This window comes from Petromyzon marinus, chromosome 61 (genome assembly GCF_048934315.1).
Source record: "Petromyzon marinus isolate PM22_M1 ecotype Great Lakes invasive population chromosome 61, UKy_Petmar_22M1.pri1.0, whole genome shotgun sequence".
NCBI classification, from domain to species: Eukaryota; Metazoa; Chordata; class Hyperoartia; order Petromyzontiformes; family Petromyzontidae; genus Petromyzon; species Petromyzon marinus.
Genome location: NC_133727.1, coordinates 7,764,320 through 7,780,299, shown reverse-complemented (window position 1 = coordinate 7,780,299; position 15,980 = coordinate 7,764,320). Strand labels below are relative to the sequence as shown.

General features: G+C 45.5%; 1 protein-coding gene and 1 long non-coding RNA gene across 2 annotated transcripts; both read left to right on the top strand.

The window, feature by feature from the left end:
* The first annotated feature begins 5,611 nt into the window (after window positions 1–5,611).
* On the top strand, window positions 5,612–7,604 carry LOC142906069 (exosome complex exonuclease RRP44-like). Its single transcript, XM_076053509.1, has 2 exons — window positions 5,612–5,783; window positions 7,377–7,604. Exons 1-2 carry the CDS (start codon window positions 5,640–5,642, stop codon window positions 7,596–7,598), a joined length of 366 nt encoding a protein of 121 aa, XP_075909624.1. The 5' UTR covers window positions 5,612–5,639; the 3' UTR covers window positions 7,599–7,604.
* Window positions 7,605–11,000: 3,396 nt separating this feature from the next.
* Window positions 11,001–15,353, top strand: LOC142906070 (uncharacterized). The gene is made up of 2 exons (XR_012930047.1): window positions 11,001–11,119; window positions 13,131–15,353. It is a non-coding gene; the product is annotated as an uncharacterized LOC142906070 (long non-coding RNA).
* The last annotated feature ends 627 nt before the right edge of the window (window positions 15,354–15,980 follow it).

Here is a 15,980-nt window from a genome sequence, read left to right as displayed (position 1 = left end):
TCTGCTCGGCTCAGGACTGACTTCAACATGGCTCGGTTCTGGCTTGATCTGCTCCGTTGCCTCCAAAGACGTATGAGTGGCTTAGCAGTGCCTTGGCTCAGGCTCAGCTCACGGAAATTCTGAGCGTGGATGGGAGCATGCAGAGATATACGAGGAGGCACAAGGGACACAGAGGCTCAGGGCTGGAACCATGCTTAGAGGCAGCTCGGGTTTTAAGCGTTGTTTTGATGTGGCTTATTGAGAATTAGAATCAGAATATTTATACTGGAGGAATCCGATGAGCTATAAAGCTAGTTTTCACATGTCCAGTAGAGGCGGGTAAGAACGTTAAAACAACAAACAGTACAAAAACATATTAGTAGTGCAAAGTACAAGAAAGATAAACAAATAACCCAAACACAAACAAATACAACGAAACCATCCCCATCTTACCAGACAAAGCCCACTGAGGTATTGATTTATTTTTGATTAGTGACCTGGCCACAAATGAATAGCTCAACAAAGTGGCCCATCATTTGGACATTTATAGCAGCCAAAATAATAGAAATAATCTCAATGCATGTTGCGCGAGAGCCAAGCCTGAGCCAAGCCATGGCTAAGACCCCACTGGCCTAAGTGTCCACGTCACTGGCCGAATGCCTGGTTCACAATGAATGCACCAGGTAGTAATGGGTGTGCATTTCATTTCACATTATTGTGCTTTGGTTGGAGTGGCTATGGTGGAGGTTATGCATGCATGTGGAGTGAGCGACTTCCGACAGACGTCTAGTAGAAGGCGTCTTATTTATTAAAAGCACACAGGGCGATACACTTCGTAACGCGGCTACACCTAGGCTGTACAAGCACGCAGCCCATCTCCGTCCTGCGTAGCTACGCTGGCTGGTTGACGAGCGTAGCGGCGGAGACAGAGCTGCTCTTGCAGAAGAACCAGCCACGTGGTCGAAGACGAAGAGATGACGACGGTAGCGACGCAACCAGGACCCAGACCCCACGCTAACAGCCCCGAAATTCTGATTCGGTGCTCTTTATATCTGCCTGGAGTGGCCAAGCTCCACCTCTGGTCACGCCCCCTTTTTAGAACCTTCTAGGCCCTTCGGGATGGTTCCCGGAGCTTCTCGACTGACTCCGCCGTTGACCTTTACCCCAGATACGCCCCTTCATAATAAGGCATTATGTAATGCAGCTATAACCTTAATTACCCTTACAGGCCGGCAGGTATCACCCTGTCATTACACATCCATGCATGTGAGGGTGGTGACGGTGTATTAATGTGTGTTCTAGGTTGGGGTACACATCGCTGATGTGAGCTACTTTATCCGGCCGGGGAATGCCTTGGATGAGGAGGCATCTCTGCGTGGTACCACAGTTTACCTGTGTGAGAAGGTGAGATGTGGATTTCTTCTTGCCACAATATCAAGTGTTTTACGACCCGCCGATTTCATCTTTTCATTCTTAACTTCACGACATGATGTAAAATATTATGATGTAACGATCATCGCGGTAGCAGTTTCCCCACAACTGTAATTGTATTTGACATTTTCACCACATTTTTTTGCGTGCTTTCCAGTACTTCCCGTATGAATAACGATAACTTAAAAATGAATTAGAATTAAAAAATGTGCAACAACAATGCTAAATATCTCTCATGATGTTTTAAACGAGGTGATTTTTGCGGATTTCTTATCATATGATGTACCATGACATCATGAGCGGCAGGCTATCGACGCAGTGGTAACACTCGTGCCTTGCAGCAAGGAGACGCTGGGTTTGATTACTCAACTCTTGTGCCTTTTTGCTTGCAGTTTTGTTTGTTCTCTCCCCTGTTAGTGAATGGGTTTCCTCTGGATTCATCAGATTTCCTCTAAATAAAACCCATACAATCTTAACTGGCATTCACGAAAACATCCCCTTGCTGAACAGTTACCTGCAGGTGACTTAATCGTGTGTGGGTTTGCTTGCAAAACACTCGTTGAGTTGGTGCATATGTATTTGCCAGATTGTGTTTATTGACAGAGAAGTGGTTGCGTTTATGTGTTTGTGCGCCTGCAGAGGATTGATATGGTGCCAGAGTTATTGAGCTCAAACCTGTGTTCCTTGAGATCCAACGTCGACTGGTGAGATGCACCAACAACTGTTAACTCGCGAGTGCGCACATTGCAACCCATACTCAGCAGCTAACGTGCGTTGTTGCCAGGTGCACATGTAATCCCATGATGCGTGGCACTGTTAAAGTGTCTTTGTACAGATCCACACAAGCATGTGTACATACATAAACAGCCAAACCAGGATGGCACAATGGTAACACGTGTCTCACAGCAAGAATGGCCTAGGATTGATGCCCGACTTGGTTGCCTTTCCATGTAGATTTTGTATGTTCTCCCCCTATTTAGCATGGGTTGACTCCAGGTTATCAGGTTTCCTCTCATCGCTAACATAAACGTGTTATTACTACTATGATCCTTAACCAAGGAAAGCCTCACTGAATCTCATAACTTCGGGAGGGTACTGCAAAGCTTTTGCAGTCGAACAATGGTTGCTACGTATATATTCCAGTTGAGTAATTTGTAACAACCCAAACCGGTATTTGGCCAAACATCCCGCTGCTGAAAGAATGACTCTACTACCAAAAACTTGGCAAGACCCTCCTGAAAAAGAGTCTCGAGACTTTCGAGGCTTTCCTGAGTGAACACCCTGCACCACTCCAATGACGACGACTCCGCCACTCGACGGTGAATGGCGACGGTGCATGTGCTGTGCGCGTGCAGGCTGGCGTTCTCGTGCATATGGGAGATGACTCCAAAGGCTGAGATCGTGAGCACACGTTTTACCAAGAGCATCATCAATTCCAAGGTGATTTCCCCCCCCCCCCCCCCACAGACGTTCAGTTTTTGTAAAACTCTCGTTTGCTTTCACGTGTATTGTATCGGTGCCTTGCTATGTTAGTGCAGTTGAGGTTTCCGGATGGCTGAGAGGTCAGAGCGTTGAGCTTGCACCTCTGGGTTCACAAGTGTAGCGAGATGAACCGGGTTCACAAGTGGTAATATGTATGTTGAACTTCTTTTGCACCGTTCGTAGCCAACTGTGCTAATCGGAGGTGCGAGGTAGGACATGAAAGTAGTGAGTTGATGGTCTCTGTCCAGTCAACAATCACTGCACAAAACACAGGTTTTTTTTTTAGGTTAGATCGTGTAAATATGTAAATGTGTCATTAAACCCACCCCCACACGACACAGCCAACTAATAAGGGTTGTCACGTAAACAGAACATGCCAATTCGTCACGAGTACAGCACACCGGTGTGTTGTACCAGTGACGAATTGGCCACGTTCTGTTTATGTGACAACCCTTACTAGTCGGCTGTGGCGGGTGGTGGCGGGTTTAACGACACATTTATGTATTTACACCATCTAACCCAAACAACCTGTATTATGGATGATATTGGTCACGAAAGCCTACGTGTTAAACTCACTGCATGAAAGACCACCAAATTACATTGCACTAAATTTGGTTAAATTCCAGCTTTGAGAATTAAAAAAATATCAATTTTACTGTCTTTGGGTGAGCGTAACCCTCAGTGGTCATCGGGAGCCACGTAGACATCTGTTGAGTTCTGGCTTGGGCTTGGATCAGGCGTGGGCATTGTGTAATTGCGAGGACCCCATGGTTCACCCGTGGTGTGTTCATCGTATCCCCGCAGGCGTCTCTGACGTACGCAGAGGCTCAGCTAATGATGGACGACGCCGGGCAGAAGGACCCGGTCACCAGCAGCTTGCGTGGCCTCAACTCCCTGGCCAAGATCCTCAAGCAGAGGCGCATTCAAAACGGGTAACTCATTGTCAAGATCCTCATCCCCTCCACCGCCTCTGGCGCGCTGAGCAGTATTAATGGGTGCACCACATTTAGTCGATCGGCAGGTCGCCTGTGGCGCGGTAAAGTGCGGTTACTCCCGTGTCTTCTAAGACATCCGGCCAGCGTGGAAGAGTAGGCTAAAATACATTGAGAGGGACTGTAAAACGGTGTATCTCTAGAGGGGCCCCCTCTTATGGGAGCCCCCTTCTTCCAGCAGTGGCTTGAGCAAGCAATTGCAAGGCTGCACCTGTAGCTTTTTTTGACCCCGTGATGCATGACGCTTGGGTGAATACCATGCACAAACAAGTGTTACAGGATTCATACTCTTTGTTTTTTTCAGTAAAGTCACGTATGTAAAACTATAAAATAAAATAACAACTGAATTAAATCACGACGTTTCGGGCGCAACACAAGCGTCCTTCAGGTGGGACAACCACAGCCAGAAACAATTGCTGAAGTGGGCAAAAAATGGCTGTTGTAACAAGAGGCTATATAGGTAAGAAAGTGGGGGAGAGCAAAGGGGGAGAGATAGAGAGGGGGGTGTGGGATAGGGGAAGTGGGGTGCTGCTAGAGGGATTAAAGGGGCGAGCACGGCAAAATGCCAGGGGGGGGGGGGGAAGTGAGCGGGGCTGGGAGTGGGAGGCTGAAGAAGCTGGAGATGCGGAAATGAAGGCAACAATAAAGAATATATATAAAACAATAAAAAATTCTCACGACGTTTCGACCATAAATAAATTTATGCAAACCGACACACCTGATGATGACCGTTTGAGTTATGGTCGAAACGTCGTGAGAATTTTTTTTATTGTTTTATATATATTTTGTTATTTTGTTGTTTCTCTTCAACGTGACTTTACCGAAAAAACTAAGAATATGAATTACTGCAGTCACGAAAGCTTTAAATCAAAATTTAAAACAATAAAGAAGTTAAGGTTTTACCTGGTTAATAACATCCTTCTAGATTGGAGTGTTACAGGCTGCTGCGGGGCTACATTGTGGCAATAGAGGACAATGCAGTGACATAAATTATTTTACTCTACTTAATGCTCCCATGTCTGTGCTCCCCCACCTTTGCCAACGCGTACTGACCACCACGGTTAAGTACGGTAAAACCACCCCACGACCCGCATGACATGGGGTGGCCCTCATCCAGCAGTGGATTGACTTAACGAGCTGTGCATGTTCAACTCAAATATCTGAGTTTGTGAAGTGTCTTATATTAAGATTCTGTGTTGTTTTGGCTGGACATGATAATCGCTCATGTCCCTTCTCCACCCGTAGGGCATTGACTCTGGTATCCCCTGAGGTCCGATTCCACATGGACAGCGAAACCCACGACCCGATCGACCTGCAGACCAAGGAACTCAAGTGAGTCTCGTCAACAAGACACCTCCCATGACTGCAATCCGACTGTTGTGAAGATCTCTCTATCAGAATCAAAATATATATATATATTTCTACTGGAAGAATCCGATGAGCTGTAAAGCTCTTTTTTCACAGATGTCCAGTTGGGGCAGGTCACAACGTTACAACAACAAACAATACAAGCACACGTTAGGATTGCAAAGTATTGGAAAGGTAAACAAATAACTTAAACAAATATACAAATATAACTAAACTATTTTTATCTTACCAAGTAAAACCCTGACCACAAATGATAGCTGAACAAAGTGGCTTATCACGTGGGAAATTTATTATCAGCAAAATAATCTAAGATAAAGATTCTTGACCCTTGTGGTTGATGTGTTGTGGTGGCGGAAACTGGTGCGTGTACACAGGGAGACCAACTCGATGGTGGAGGAGTTCATGTTGCTCGCCAACATCTCCGTGGCGGAGCGCATCGTAGGCGAATTCCCCGAGTGTGCGCTGCTCCGACGCCATCCAGCGCCTCCGCCTTCCAACTACGACATCTTGGTGAAGGCGGCGAAATCAAAGGTAGAGTTAGAACCCCTTTTAACGACCACCCTTGTTAACTAATCACTTAACAACGGGCCTCCATAGAGCTCAATGTGTAGGCTTAACCGACCATTTCTCTGTTAACGACGGGCTGTTGTAGGTACAGTAAATATGAATTAATGCCACGTAGAAGGGAAACAATAAAATAATAAAATAATAAAACGATAAAATTCTCACGACGTTTCGACTGCAACACAAGCAATCATCATCAGGTGTGAAAACCACAACAAGAAAATTTGAAAAAAAGTGCCAGTTATTTTTAACGTTAGCACCACGGAGAGAGATTTGACAGTTTGTTCAGATGGACGAGTCCATCTATGTTCGGAAAAGAGGAGGGGGGAGACGAAAAATAATGGATGCGTTCTGAAAGCCACCTTAAGCGTGATCAATCAATTAAGACCCGAAATGGTTTATCAAATCTCTCTGCGTGGTGCTAACGTTAAAATATCCGCCACTTTTATCACATTTTCTTGTTGTGGTTTTCACACCTGATGATGATTGATTGTGTTGCAGTCGAAACGTCGTGAGAATTTTATTGTTTTATATTTGTATTATTTTATTGTTTCCCTTCTACGTGAATTTACCGAAAGAACCAAGAATATGAATCCCTGCAGTCACGAAAGCTTTAAATCAAAATGAATTAATGCATTTATTAACAGTGTTTATTTTAATATGATGTGGTTATAATGTTAGTATCTTTATGTATTAATATCCATTGTTTAAATATTATAAAGTACGTTTTTTGGGTGAACAAGGGAAACTTTCGATGCTATCGGAACGAATTAAGCTTTTAACACATTTCCTATACTCGCTTAATGACCAAATCCTTTAATGCTCGGGTTCGTGGAACCAATTACCGTCTTTAAGAGGGGTTCTACTGTCTCTAGATTTCTGTTAACCTTCCTTCAATATCATCCTCCTCGCAAGGAATTCAGAGGTCGCCGGGTGGCTCACATTTTTGTTTGAGGTCTTTTGGTTTAACCGGGTGAGAACTCAAGAGACCATAATAGTCTCATTTGCAAGGGTCACCTGGGTCACCCTATGACCCAGAGATTACAGCTGGGACCCTGGCTTCAAAATCCAGCAACCGCATTGAACATACTGTGTTATCAAGTGTAGGGAGTTGAAGGACTCGGCTCGTTTCCCAGCTACTCCACTGCTCAAAATGGGTGGGAATGTGCTACCCCCTACTGTGAAGCAGAGGTGTCTTGAAACGATGTCAGTATTGGCCTGAGCGAGCAATTGCAGGGCTGCACCTTTTACCTTTATCTTGAGATGTAGCCGTATAGTTTCCACTCGCCCTTAGAGGCAGAACAACTCAAAAGGTGTGACGAACCACAGACAACGCTGGAAGGCAGCCAGGCACTGTGCCAGATGTAGATTAATCCACTTGCTGTACTGCCTTCTCCTGGCTAGCCAGGTTATGGAAACCTGAATGCCTACAGGAAGTGCGCTGAATAACGTTTTCTTTCCAATACACCACAACCCTTGCTGCTTCCCAAGCACTGAACTACAAGCCACGTGCGGGATAGTCACCTCACAAACGCCGGTGTGCCTGATTTTTTTGCGCAGAACATCGAGATCCAGGTGGACTCGGCTAAGGCGTTGGCCGAGTCCCTGGACCGGGCGGCGGTGCCGGGAGCGCCACCATACCTCAACACTCTGCTGCGCATCCTGGCCACGCGCTGCATGATGCAGGCCATCTACTTCTGCTCCGGCATGGAGCCCGACACCCACCACTACGGGCTCGCCACCGCCATCTACACCCACTTCACGTCGCCCATTCGACGGTGACGTGCTCTGGCGTCAGGCACACGCGTGAAATCGACCTTCGCGATTATTGAGGGGGCTATGTTGTTGTCTTGGTGTGGTCTGGGACTGTGCTGCCTTTCCCAAGTTTAGGAATTTATTTATTAATTGATGTACTTATGCAATGTTAACTTGTCATTACGGCACACCTCCGATTAGCACTTTTGGCTACGTACGGTGCGAATGAAGTTCAACATACAACTTGTATATCTTTTTTCTATTATTTACTTTTAGTGATTTGTTTACCTTTCCTATTCTTACACTCCTATCATCTACCTAATGGACATCTGTCAAAAAGAGCTTTTATCGCGAATCGGATTTCTCCAGGATAAAGATTCAGATTTTGACTTATTTTTCTAAAAGGTCCTATAAACGGGAAGTTTGGCCAATTCCTTAAATGGTTGTTTGGCTTGTGTTGGAGAAAAACTAGAGGATCCGGAGAACACCAACGCCTACAAGGAGGGTGACAGTGTTCCACGTGCAGAATCAAGAATCCATTGCCGTGTTGCAGCGGCGGCCAAAAGTGAATTGCAATTCTGCCATGGATCGCTAACGATTTTGTTGTGGATCTTAAATAAGAACACAGATATGAGCAGGCAGCAATTTGCGTTACATCTGATGACAAATAAAAAGTCCTCAACAAAGAATTATATTCATACATTAACAAAGATAATTTCCACCAGCAGATGGTGCTAGAACGTGGTATGGCCAGAGTACAGTATTCTATCACAGCGTTAAATCCATCTGAGTCATTGTTTGCGTAGCTTTCTGGTGGATCGTGAAACCCGCTGAGATCCACCAGAATGAATCGCGGTGCTTGGTGGATTAATACCGCTGCTCCGTTGGCATCTCGTGGCCATACCGCAGCCTGTATCTACTGTAAATTTAATCTTCATATTAAATAGAGGCTACAACAAATGTGAATATTGTTGTTGTTGTTGTCTCCCTGTACCGTTACAGATACTCGGATGTGATTGTGCACCGGCTGCTGGCCGTGTGCGTGGGCGCCGACCCCACGTACCCGGCGCTCACCGACAAGCAGAAGCAGCAGCAGCAGCTCTGCAACAACCTCAACTACCGCCACAAGATGGCGCAGTACGCCCAACGCTCGTCTGTAGCTTTCCACACGCAGGTGGGAGGCGGAAGTGTGGGCCACGTGGAGCTTGCACGGCGTGTGCTTAGGCACCTGATAATGCGTCCATTCGTCTCTTGAAAACCATTTTTAAGGTCACGAAAGCAGGCATCGTATTGTGCGTGTAGTAAGAATCAATTGTTTTCTATTCGTACGCTTACGTGTGGTGGTGCCGTGGCTGTACTGGTTGGCTACACTTGACATTGCTTTTCAGCATTCTTCTGTGTTTGCTAAAAAACCTGGTTACTTGGCACATTTGCCCATGATGTGACAACTTTATTTGATTGGCTCTGTCAGGTGATGGAGGATTATAGTCAATACAATTGACATTGTACCTTCACGATTGAACTCAAAATAATCCCCATGACATGATGCCAATAGCACAACTGGAATAAATTAGCGGGGGGATGCAGAAAAATACCTTAAATTTTGTTAAATAATTATGGGCTTGGTAAGTGATGCGCGTGTGTCTGCTCTTGGCCACGTAGCGGTGATTAACGGCTGTTGTTGTTGTGGTCTTAGTTGTTCTTCAAGAGCAAGGGAGTGGTGAGCGAAGAGGGCTTCGTGCTGTTTGTGCGCAAGAACGCCGTGGTGGTGCTCATTCCCAAGTACGGCTTGGAGGGGACGGTTTTCTTTGACTCCAAAGATCTCAAGCTCAACGTTACCTTCGACGAGGAGGTAGGGCATGTGTTCACTTAACCGGGAGGCATTGGCATTTCCCGAACGGCTGAATTCTGCATTTAAACCCAGGACTGGCTTAATGCACTGGGACCCAAGCCCCCTGACCATCTCTCTACGATTAGGTTTCTATCAGACACACAGACACTTGGTTTAAGGTGGAAGAACGCAGTGAGATACGAAGCTCCGTTTTTTTGCCATTTGACAGTGTGGACTATTACAGAGGAAGTTACACCAGTGGATACATTAGAGCCGGATGGCTCACAGGGCTATACCAAAATAAACTGAAACTGAATTAAATGATGTAAATGCGTTTCAAATATAAAACGGTCACAATTAAATATGCTTTGGAAATAACTGCCATGACGGAGCCCGTATTGTCACGGAGAGGACATCACATTAAAAATACAGTAAAATCCCTCAGATCCGGAAGAATTATAGAGAAAATCTAATGCTTTCTCTTAACAATGAGAAACTCGAAGGGCAGAAAAGTACTTGTAGAATAAAAACAAATGAGGGAAATAGTAGTTGATGCAAAAAGTGATCTCTAGATGGCAAAAAGCACGTTTGTGACCAGTGGATCCGGTCCTTTCCAGCATGCCTTGCATGCCGCATTACATTGTCACTCTGCGTGGATAATGCACACAGCCTAATTTGGACCAGAAGCTCAAAAGGATCAACATTTCCAGCCATATTTTAGGTATGTTCTTAACTGCAATTGTACACTCCATATAACCTAAGGGGGGTTGCATCTACTCCTTAATGATGGCCAAATAAGGCTTTAAAATTCCTTGGCTGGCCCGCACATCACGATCCCTCGGTTGGTTTGGTCATTGCAGCCATCGGCTTCTCATGCCTGGTTTTCAGCTCGCGGTGAGGTGGCCCAAGCGGTATTGCATTCGCTGTGTGTTGTGGAGGTTTGCGTTTCAAACTCGGTGGCCACTCCGGTTAATGCTGTGGTGTGTATTAAGCGTAAAATATTTACAGGCTATCCGCTTTAACAGTGGACGTTAAAAGATCCTGTAACGTTATTCGTGTGCCAGCATCATGGTCCAAGGTTGGCAAATTACATGCAAATTACTTATTTGGGGAGCACATATCAATCGTTCGCCTCCTTTTACAAAGACGTAGCAGTGACCTTGAATGCAAACGTTTTGAGAATCAGTGAGGCTTTTCTGAGTGACCCATGTAATAGTATGAATAATAACGTTGGGTTTACGTCAATCCGTGCTTGTGTGCAGGGCACTTGGCAGAGAGCAGTCAGCGGTAGTGTAGCGGTTAGCGCTCTGCGCTACGATCCCGGCAACTTGGGTTCGATTCCTTCGCACGGTCAACACCAATGATGATTATCTGAACCGGTCCTGGGCCTCCCCTAGGTTGACTCGGAACTCAATTGAATGCCTGGTGCGGTGTGTAAACATCGCCACTGGGGAGACAAAGGCGGCCGGGCATGGTGCTGGCGACCCACTCCCTTGTGTGCCGTGCCGGCCTTCATCTGTGCTCCTCGCCAACAGCACTTGCCCCAGCAGTCTGTTAAGGCTACATTGGAGATATGTATTTGTGTTTTGTGTAGGGCCCCACGCTGTGCGTGGAGGGCATCGCGCTGAACATCTTCGACCGCGTGTGCGTGCGCGTGTCGCTGGATTCGTCCAACCTGCAGCACCAGCGGATCCGCATGCACCTCGTCCGCCCGGAGGTACTCACCGTGCGGCGCGACGCGCAACCTCGGAATACCACCGATTTGTATTGTGACCATGCTGCTGTTGCTGTTTGCTGCGCCAGCAGTAGTGCACAAAAAACAAACGCTCGCCGCATCGGAACGTCAGCGGTCCGAAAATTAATGACACAAGCCACAGCATAGCGCTTGTTGCCATGCAACCCAAACTGTGGGACCGTATCGTAAACCCATAGAGACACAGAGATACATAGGAGATACAGAGAGACCCATTATGATTCCTAGAGATTCATAGAGACTCATACAGATACATAGCAGTGCATTAAAAACAAGCTACTGTACGATTGTGGCCATGCAACCCAAACTATGGACCACATTTTACACCACTGTAGTCTGCGCTCCTTCAATGGAGGGGGTGGCAAGATGACACAAACTCTCTCCTGAGGCTCTCCCATGGCTATCAGACCCATCCATTGGCATTTAGCCCCTGAACGTAATACCCTTATAACACAGGAATAAAATATAAACTCCGGTCTTGGATGGAAAAAATATATGTATAGCTAGTATTTTGAGCTGCAGTCTGTTGTCCTATACCTCCTGTAACTGGCAAATTGGATATAACGCGATGATGAATGTATGAAGGAACGCATTTTTTGTATAACGCGGATCCAAACTGGATATAACTCGGTTGAATGAATGGAACTATGTCGCGCGAGTAGGAATAAGCGGTCGTAACGGCTGCCTCGGCGTAGCATCACACAAGGCGGGATGCTGCTGGATGCTTCTAGATGCTACCCACGTTCCTTAGTCTTTGTTCAGCCTGTGTTACGCATGTCACGCGTTATTGCGGACTGCGGTTTACCCCATATAATATATATTATTTATTATATCACGATTTTTCCAAAACGCGGTGTTCTTGAGGTACGCAAATACCGTATTATAGAACAGACTGTATATCCAAAGACTATGGGATACTATCCCTACCTATATCAGTTGTGACTGTCCGTGTGTTTAAATCCAGCTTGAAAACGTCGTTATTAATTGGCTTTTCCTGGATTCTGATTGGTTATTACTGTGAGGGGAATCATTATGATTAGCTTTTATTGCATTTTGCATGCTGTGTAAAGTGTCAGTATCACTGTCATTATTGTTATTATCGGCTTTTACTTCATTTCTATTGGCTTGTATCTATACTTGAGTAGTTTTTTAATGTCCAGTGCTTTTTTGAGATATTTCGATATGCAAGGTGCTGTATAAAATAGATTTTTATTATGGCCCTAGTTAATTGCACAAGAAGGGCCATTATCTGAAACGTGACCTATTTAAATGATCGTTTGGGGCTGTTGTTGATGAATGCGAGTTCTCAAGATACCAAGCTAAGTCAGGGTGTGGGAGCCTTGGTAGATATTAGATTTCTTAACAAAACTCCATGAGTCTGTTCTGCATGGGTTTCCTCCGGGTTCTCTGGTTTCCTCCCATATCTAAAAATAAGCATGCGTTGAAACTGGTATTAAGGTAGTTTACGTATCGCCATGGGCGGCAGGGTGGCACATTGGTAAACCCTTGCATCTTGCCGCAAGAAAACTGGGTTTGATTCCCAACTAGAGTGTGTTACTGTGTGGAGTTGTCATCTTCTCTCCTCCTGTTTCTCAAAAGTCATCAGACTTGGCGAAGTTTTTCAGTGTTATTAAGTGTAATAATAACGTATCACTTGTGTTGGAAATACTCACATGTGTGTGTGTGAGAGCATTGGTGTAGTGGTTAGCACGCTGCGCTATGAACCCGGCAACCCAATTCCCACTCACCGCCAACACCAATGAGGATTATCTGAACTGCTGTTTTGCCTACCCAAGGTCAACTCTTTCTTAAATGAGTACCTGGTGCAGTGTGTAAATATCAGAACTGGGGAGAGGTGTTGGCCACTTACCCCCTCGTGAGCCATGCCGCCTAACAGCAGCACAGTTTGTTAAAGGCTTATTTGGGTGACTATCTTTGTTGTACGTTTGTGCCATTTGTGTGTCCGCTGTCACAGATTCCAGGCTACAACCCTGCGGAGTCCACCCCATGGGGCTCGCCTTCTCCCCGGCCTAAGAAACCCAGACAGCACTAGTGTATCGTGGATGCGGTGTCAACAAGATGTCGGAGGAGGTGCATGAGTGGGCACACACTCTGGGTTTTACATCTGCAGAGTTAATTAAGTGTACATTGTGCTCGCAAGCAGAGGTGAACAATTGATAAAAAAGCAGTGGCGGTTATGAGAAATGCTACCCTGAAGTAACAGACGGTTTGCACTCTGAACTTGCAATCCAGAGGTCACCGGTTCTTCGTTCTCCTGTCGCAGCGGTTCAAATGGTAGCGCAATTTTTTTTTTTAATTTTTACCTTGCCAATCAGTACAATCAGCCAATGAAGGTGTATACGCGTCAAGATGTATGAAAGGTTTAGGATATCTTATGCCCCACTTCTTTGCCAGCCAAGACACTGACCCCCTTGCGATGAAGGTGATTTCACAAAAATATTGGTTACTGAATCGGTGGTGTTTATTGACTAACGCAGCAGTGTCCAACCCACAAAGCACTGTGATCCATTCTGGTATATCTCAACATGTTCCGTGATCTACCAGCAATATTTGACCAACAGTTACCCGGATGGATTTAACCGACTAATAGAACACTGTAGACATGCCAAGTGCTAGTGCAATCTATTGGTTTAAAATATATATTATTAATCCATTAATTCTTAGTTGGGGATTTTGTTTTGCCATTTGCTATAACAAGAATTGCTTTATATTAGAGGTGTTTATTCCTATTTGTCCCGAGATCCACAATCAAAATCTTTTGCGATCATCCACCCATGGATCGCGATTCACATATCGGCTACCACTGATCTAACAGTTGAAAACCAGTTTAACACGTAGGCTTTCGCGACCAATATCCATAACACAGGTTTTTTGGGTTAGATCGCGTAATAAATATTTAAATGTGTCGGTAAACCCGCCACCACCCGACACAGCCAATTCGAAAGGTTTGTCACATTAACGGAACGTGCCAATTCGTTACTAGTAACATCACACCGGTGTCTTGGAGAGCAAAGCCACAACATTTACAATCTGAGTACAATGTTTCACCAGTAATTACAACCAGCTTCATCAGGCGACAGCCAGATTTGTGGAGAATCCTCGTCCCTTAATGCGCATGCATAATGTGTGTTGATTAACATATAAATAACCCAATCGGCAATGGATACCCATAGTCATATGCATTCATTGATTCCCCTCCCAATTCGCGAAAGAAGTGCTCACAAGTGATGGCTGTCGCCTGATGAAGCTAGTTAGTGCTGGCGAAATGTTGTACTTAGATTGTAAATGGTGTGGCTTTGCTCTCCAACACACTGGTGGACTGTACTAGTAACGAATTGACATGTTCTGTTTACGTGACAAACCTTACTAATTGGCTGTCGGGTGGTGGTGGGTTTAACAACACATTTATATATTTAAACGATCTAACCCATAAAACGTGTATTATAGTTGAAAACCTACAATTGTGCCAGGTTTGGCCTGTCGGAGTGGGCCATTAGGCTGGCCACTTGGAGGGCAAAGCTCTGGGGAATCCGAGCAAGAGCTTCGAAGTATGATTTTGCACGGTGACACCCGCAGGGGTCTCGTGATGGATGGCAAATGGAAGATTTTTTTTATCGCGAGAGGATTCCCTGCAAGGGATGTTAGGTTACTTATTCTTGTGAGGATGCTATTTACTGTATGACTGGGCAGCGGTCAGCTGCATAGAACAGAGTATAAAATTCCCCGAGCTGTTGCTGTTTAAATCGTCGGTTTAACGGAGAATTTCACCTCAGGTTTTTTACACAGCTGCCCCACCCCTCATCGGACTCTGTGCAATCACACAAGGAATGTTTTTGAAAAATATGTCGGTGTCAGAAAATTTTAAGGTTTAATCGTTTACAAATGCGCATTTCGTTACAGCTTCTCTTGTCCTTTAGACGTGCAAAGATAATTTCTGACAAAATATTGACACGTTTTCAAATTGTTTCGTAAATGGTTATAACTTTGCTCACGTATATACAGTACTTGGGCAATAATTCTGAGCTCCTGGAGTAGTGGTAAAGATTTAAGCGAGTTGATGTCTTTGCGACTTTGTGTAAATGTGTTTAACATTTTTTAGCTGAATCGTATATTTACAAGCATGTACACATGAGTTATACGCGTTTATATACAAAATTAAACCGATTTATTTTCCATGCATCTTCTGTTATTTTGGTTACTTTAAGTTACGTTTTCCACTACTGGATGAACATCTCGCCACGTGATGTTGGATGTCAGGTTTAGTTTGACCATACTTCACGATGCTGATCACTGTTGGATGATAATAATGTCCACTTGCAATGCACCACCGCGCAGTATTCACTCGCCTTCGAATCGAGTCCTGCACCGCCGTTTCACATGCAAATTTGATTCTCAATCCCTGGGCCAACTTGCTCCTGATTAGCATGCGATTTGCCACATTTCGATCTCGGAGGTGATTAAATGCGCCGGCTTCCAGGCTTGTTGAGCCGCTCGGAGCCCAATTAACTAAAATTGTTGCCAAAGCAAAAGCGTGAGCTCGAATGTTTGTCCGTGTTCTTTTCAAACCACCAGTCGAACGCCGGCCTCTGCCCACTCCGACCGTGCGGAGGCCCTGGCCGTCGGGGAGGCCCTCATGGTGCCTCACGGCAAACGTGGGGCCCGGGTGGGCGCGTCGACGGTTGATCGCGTACAGGCGGTGCAACTCCCACAAATGAAACATCACACCTTGCTGATCTCGTGTCCAGGAGCATAAACGATCATCACGCAAACTCCGGTCATCCTCGCAGCAGCAGCTCTTGGCCAT

Excerpts from the sequence above, each read along its gene's own strand:
- LOC142906069 (XM_076053509.1), top strand. The coding sequence starts at position 5,640 with ATGGTGGAGGAGTTCATGTTGCTCGCCAACATCTCCGTGGCGGAGCGC. Across the intron at positions 5,784-7,376 it reads TGAAGGCGGCGAAATCAAAG|AACATCGAGATCCAGGTGGA; the intron begins GTAGAGTTAGAA and ends TTTTTTGCGCAG.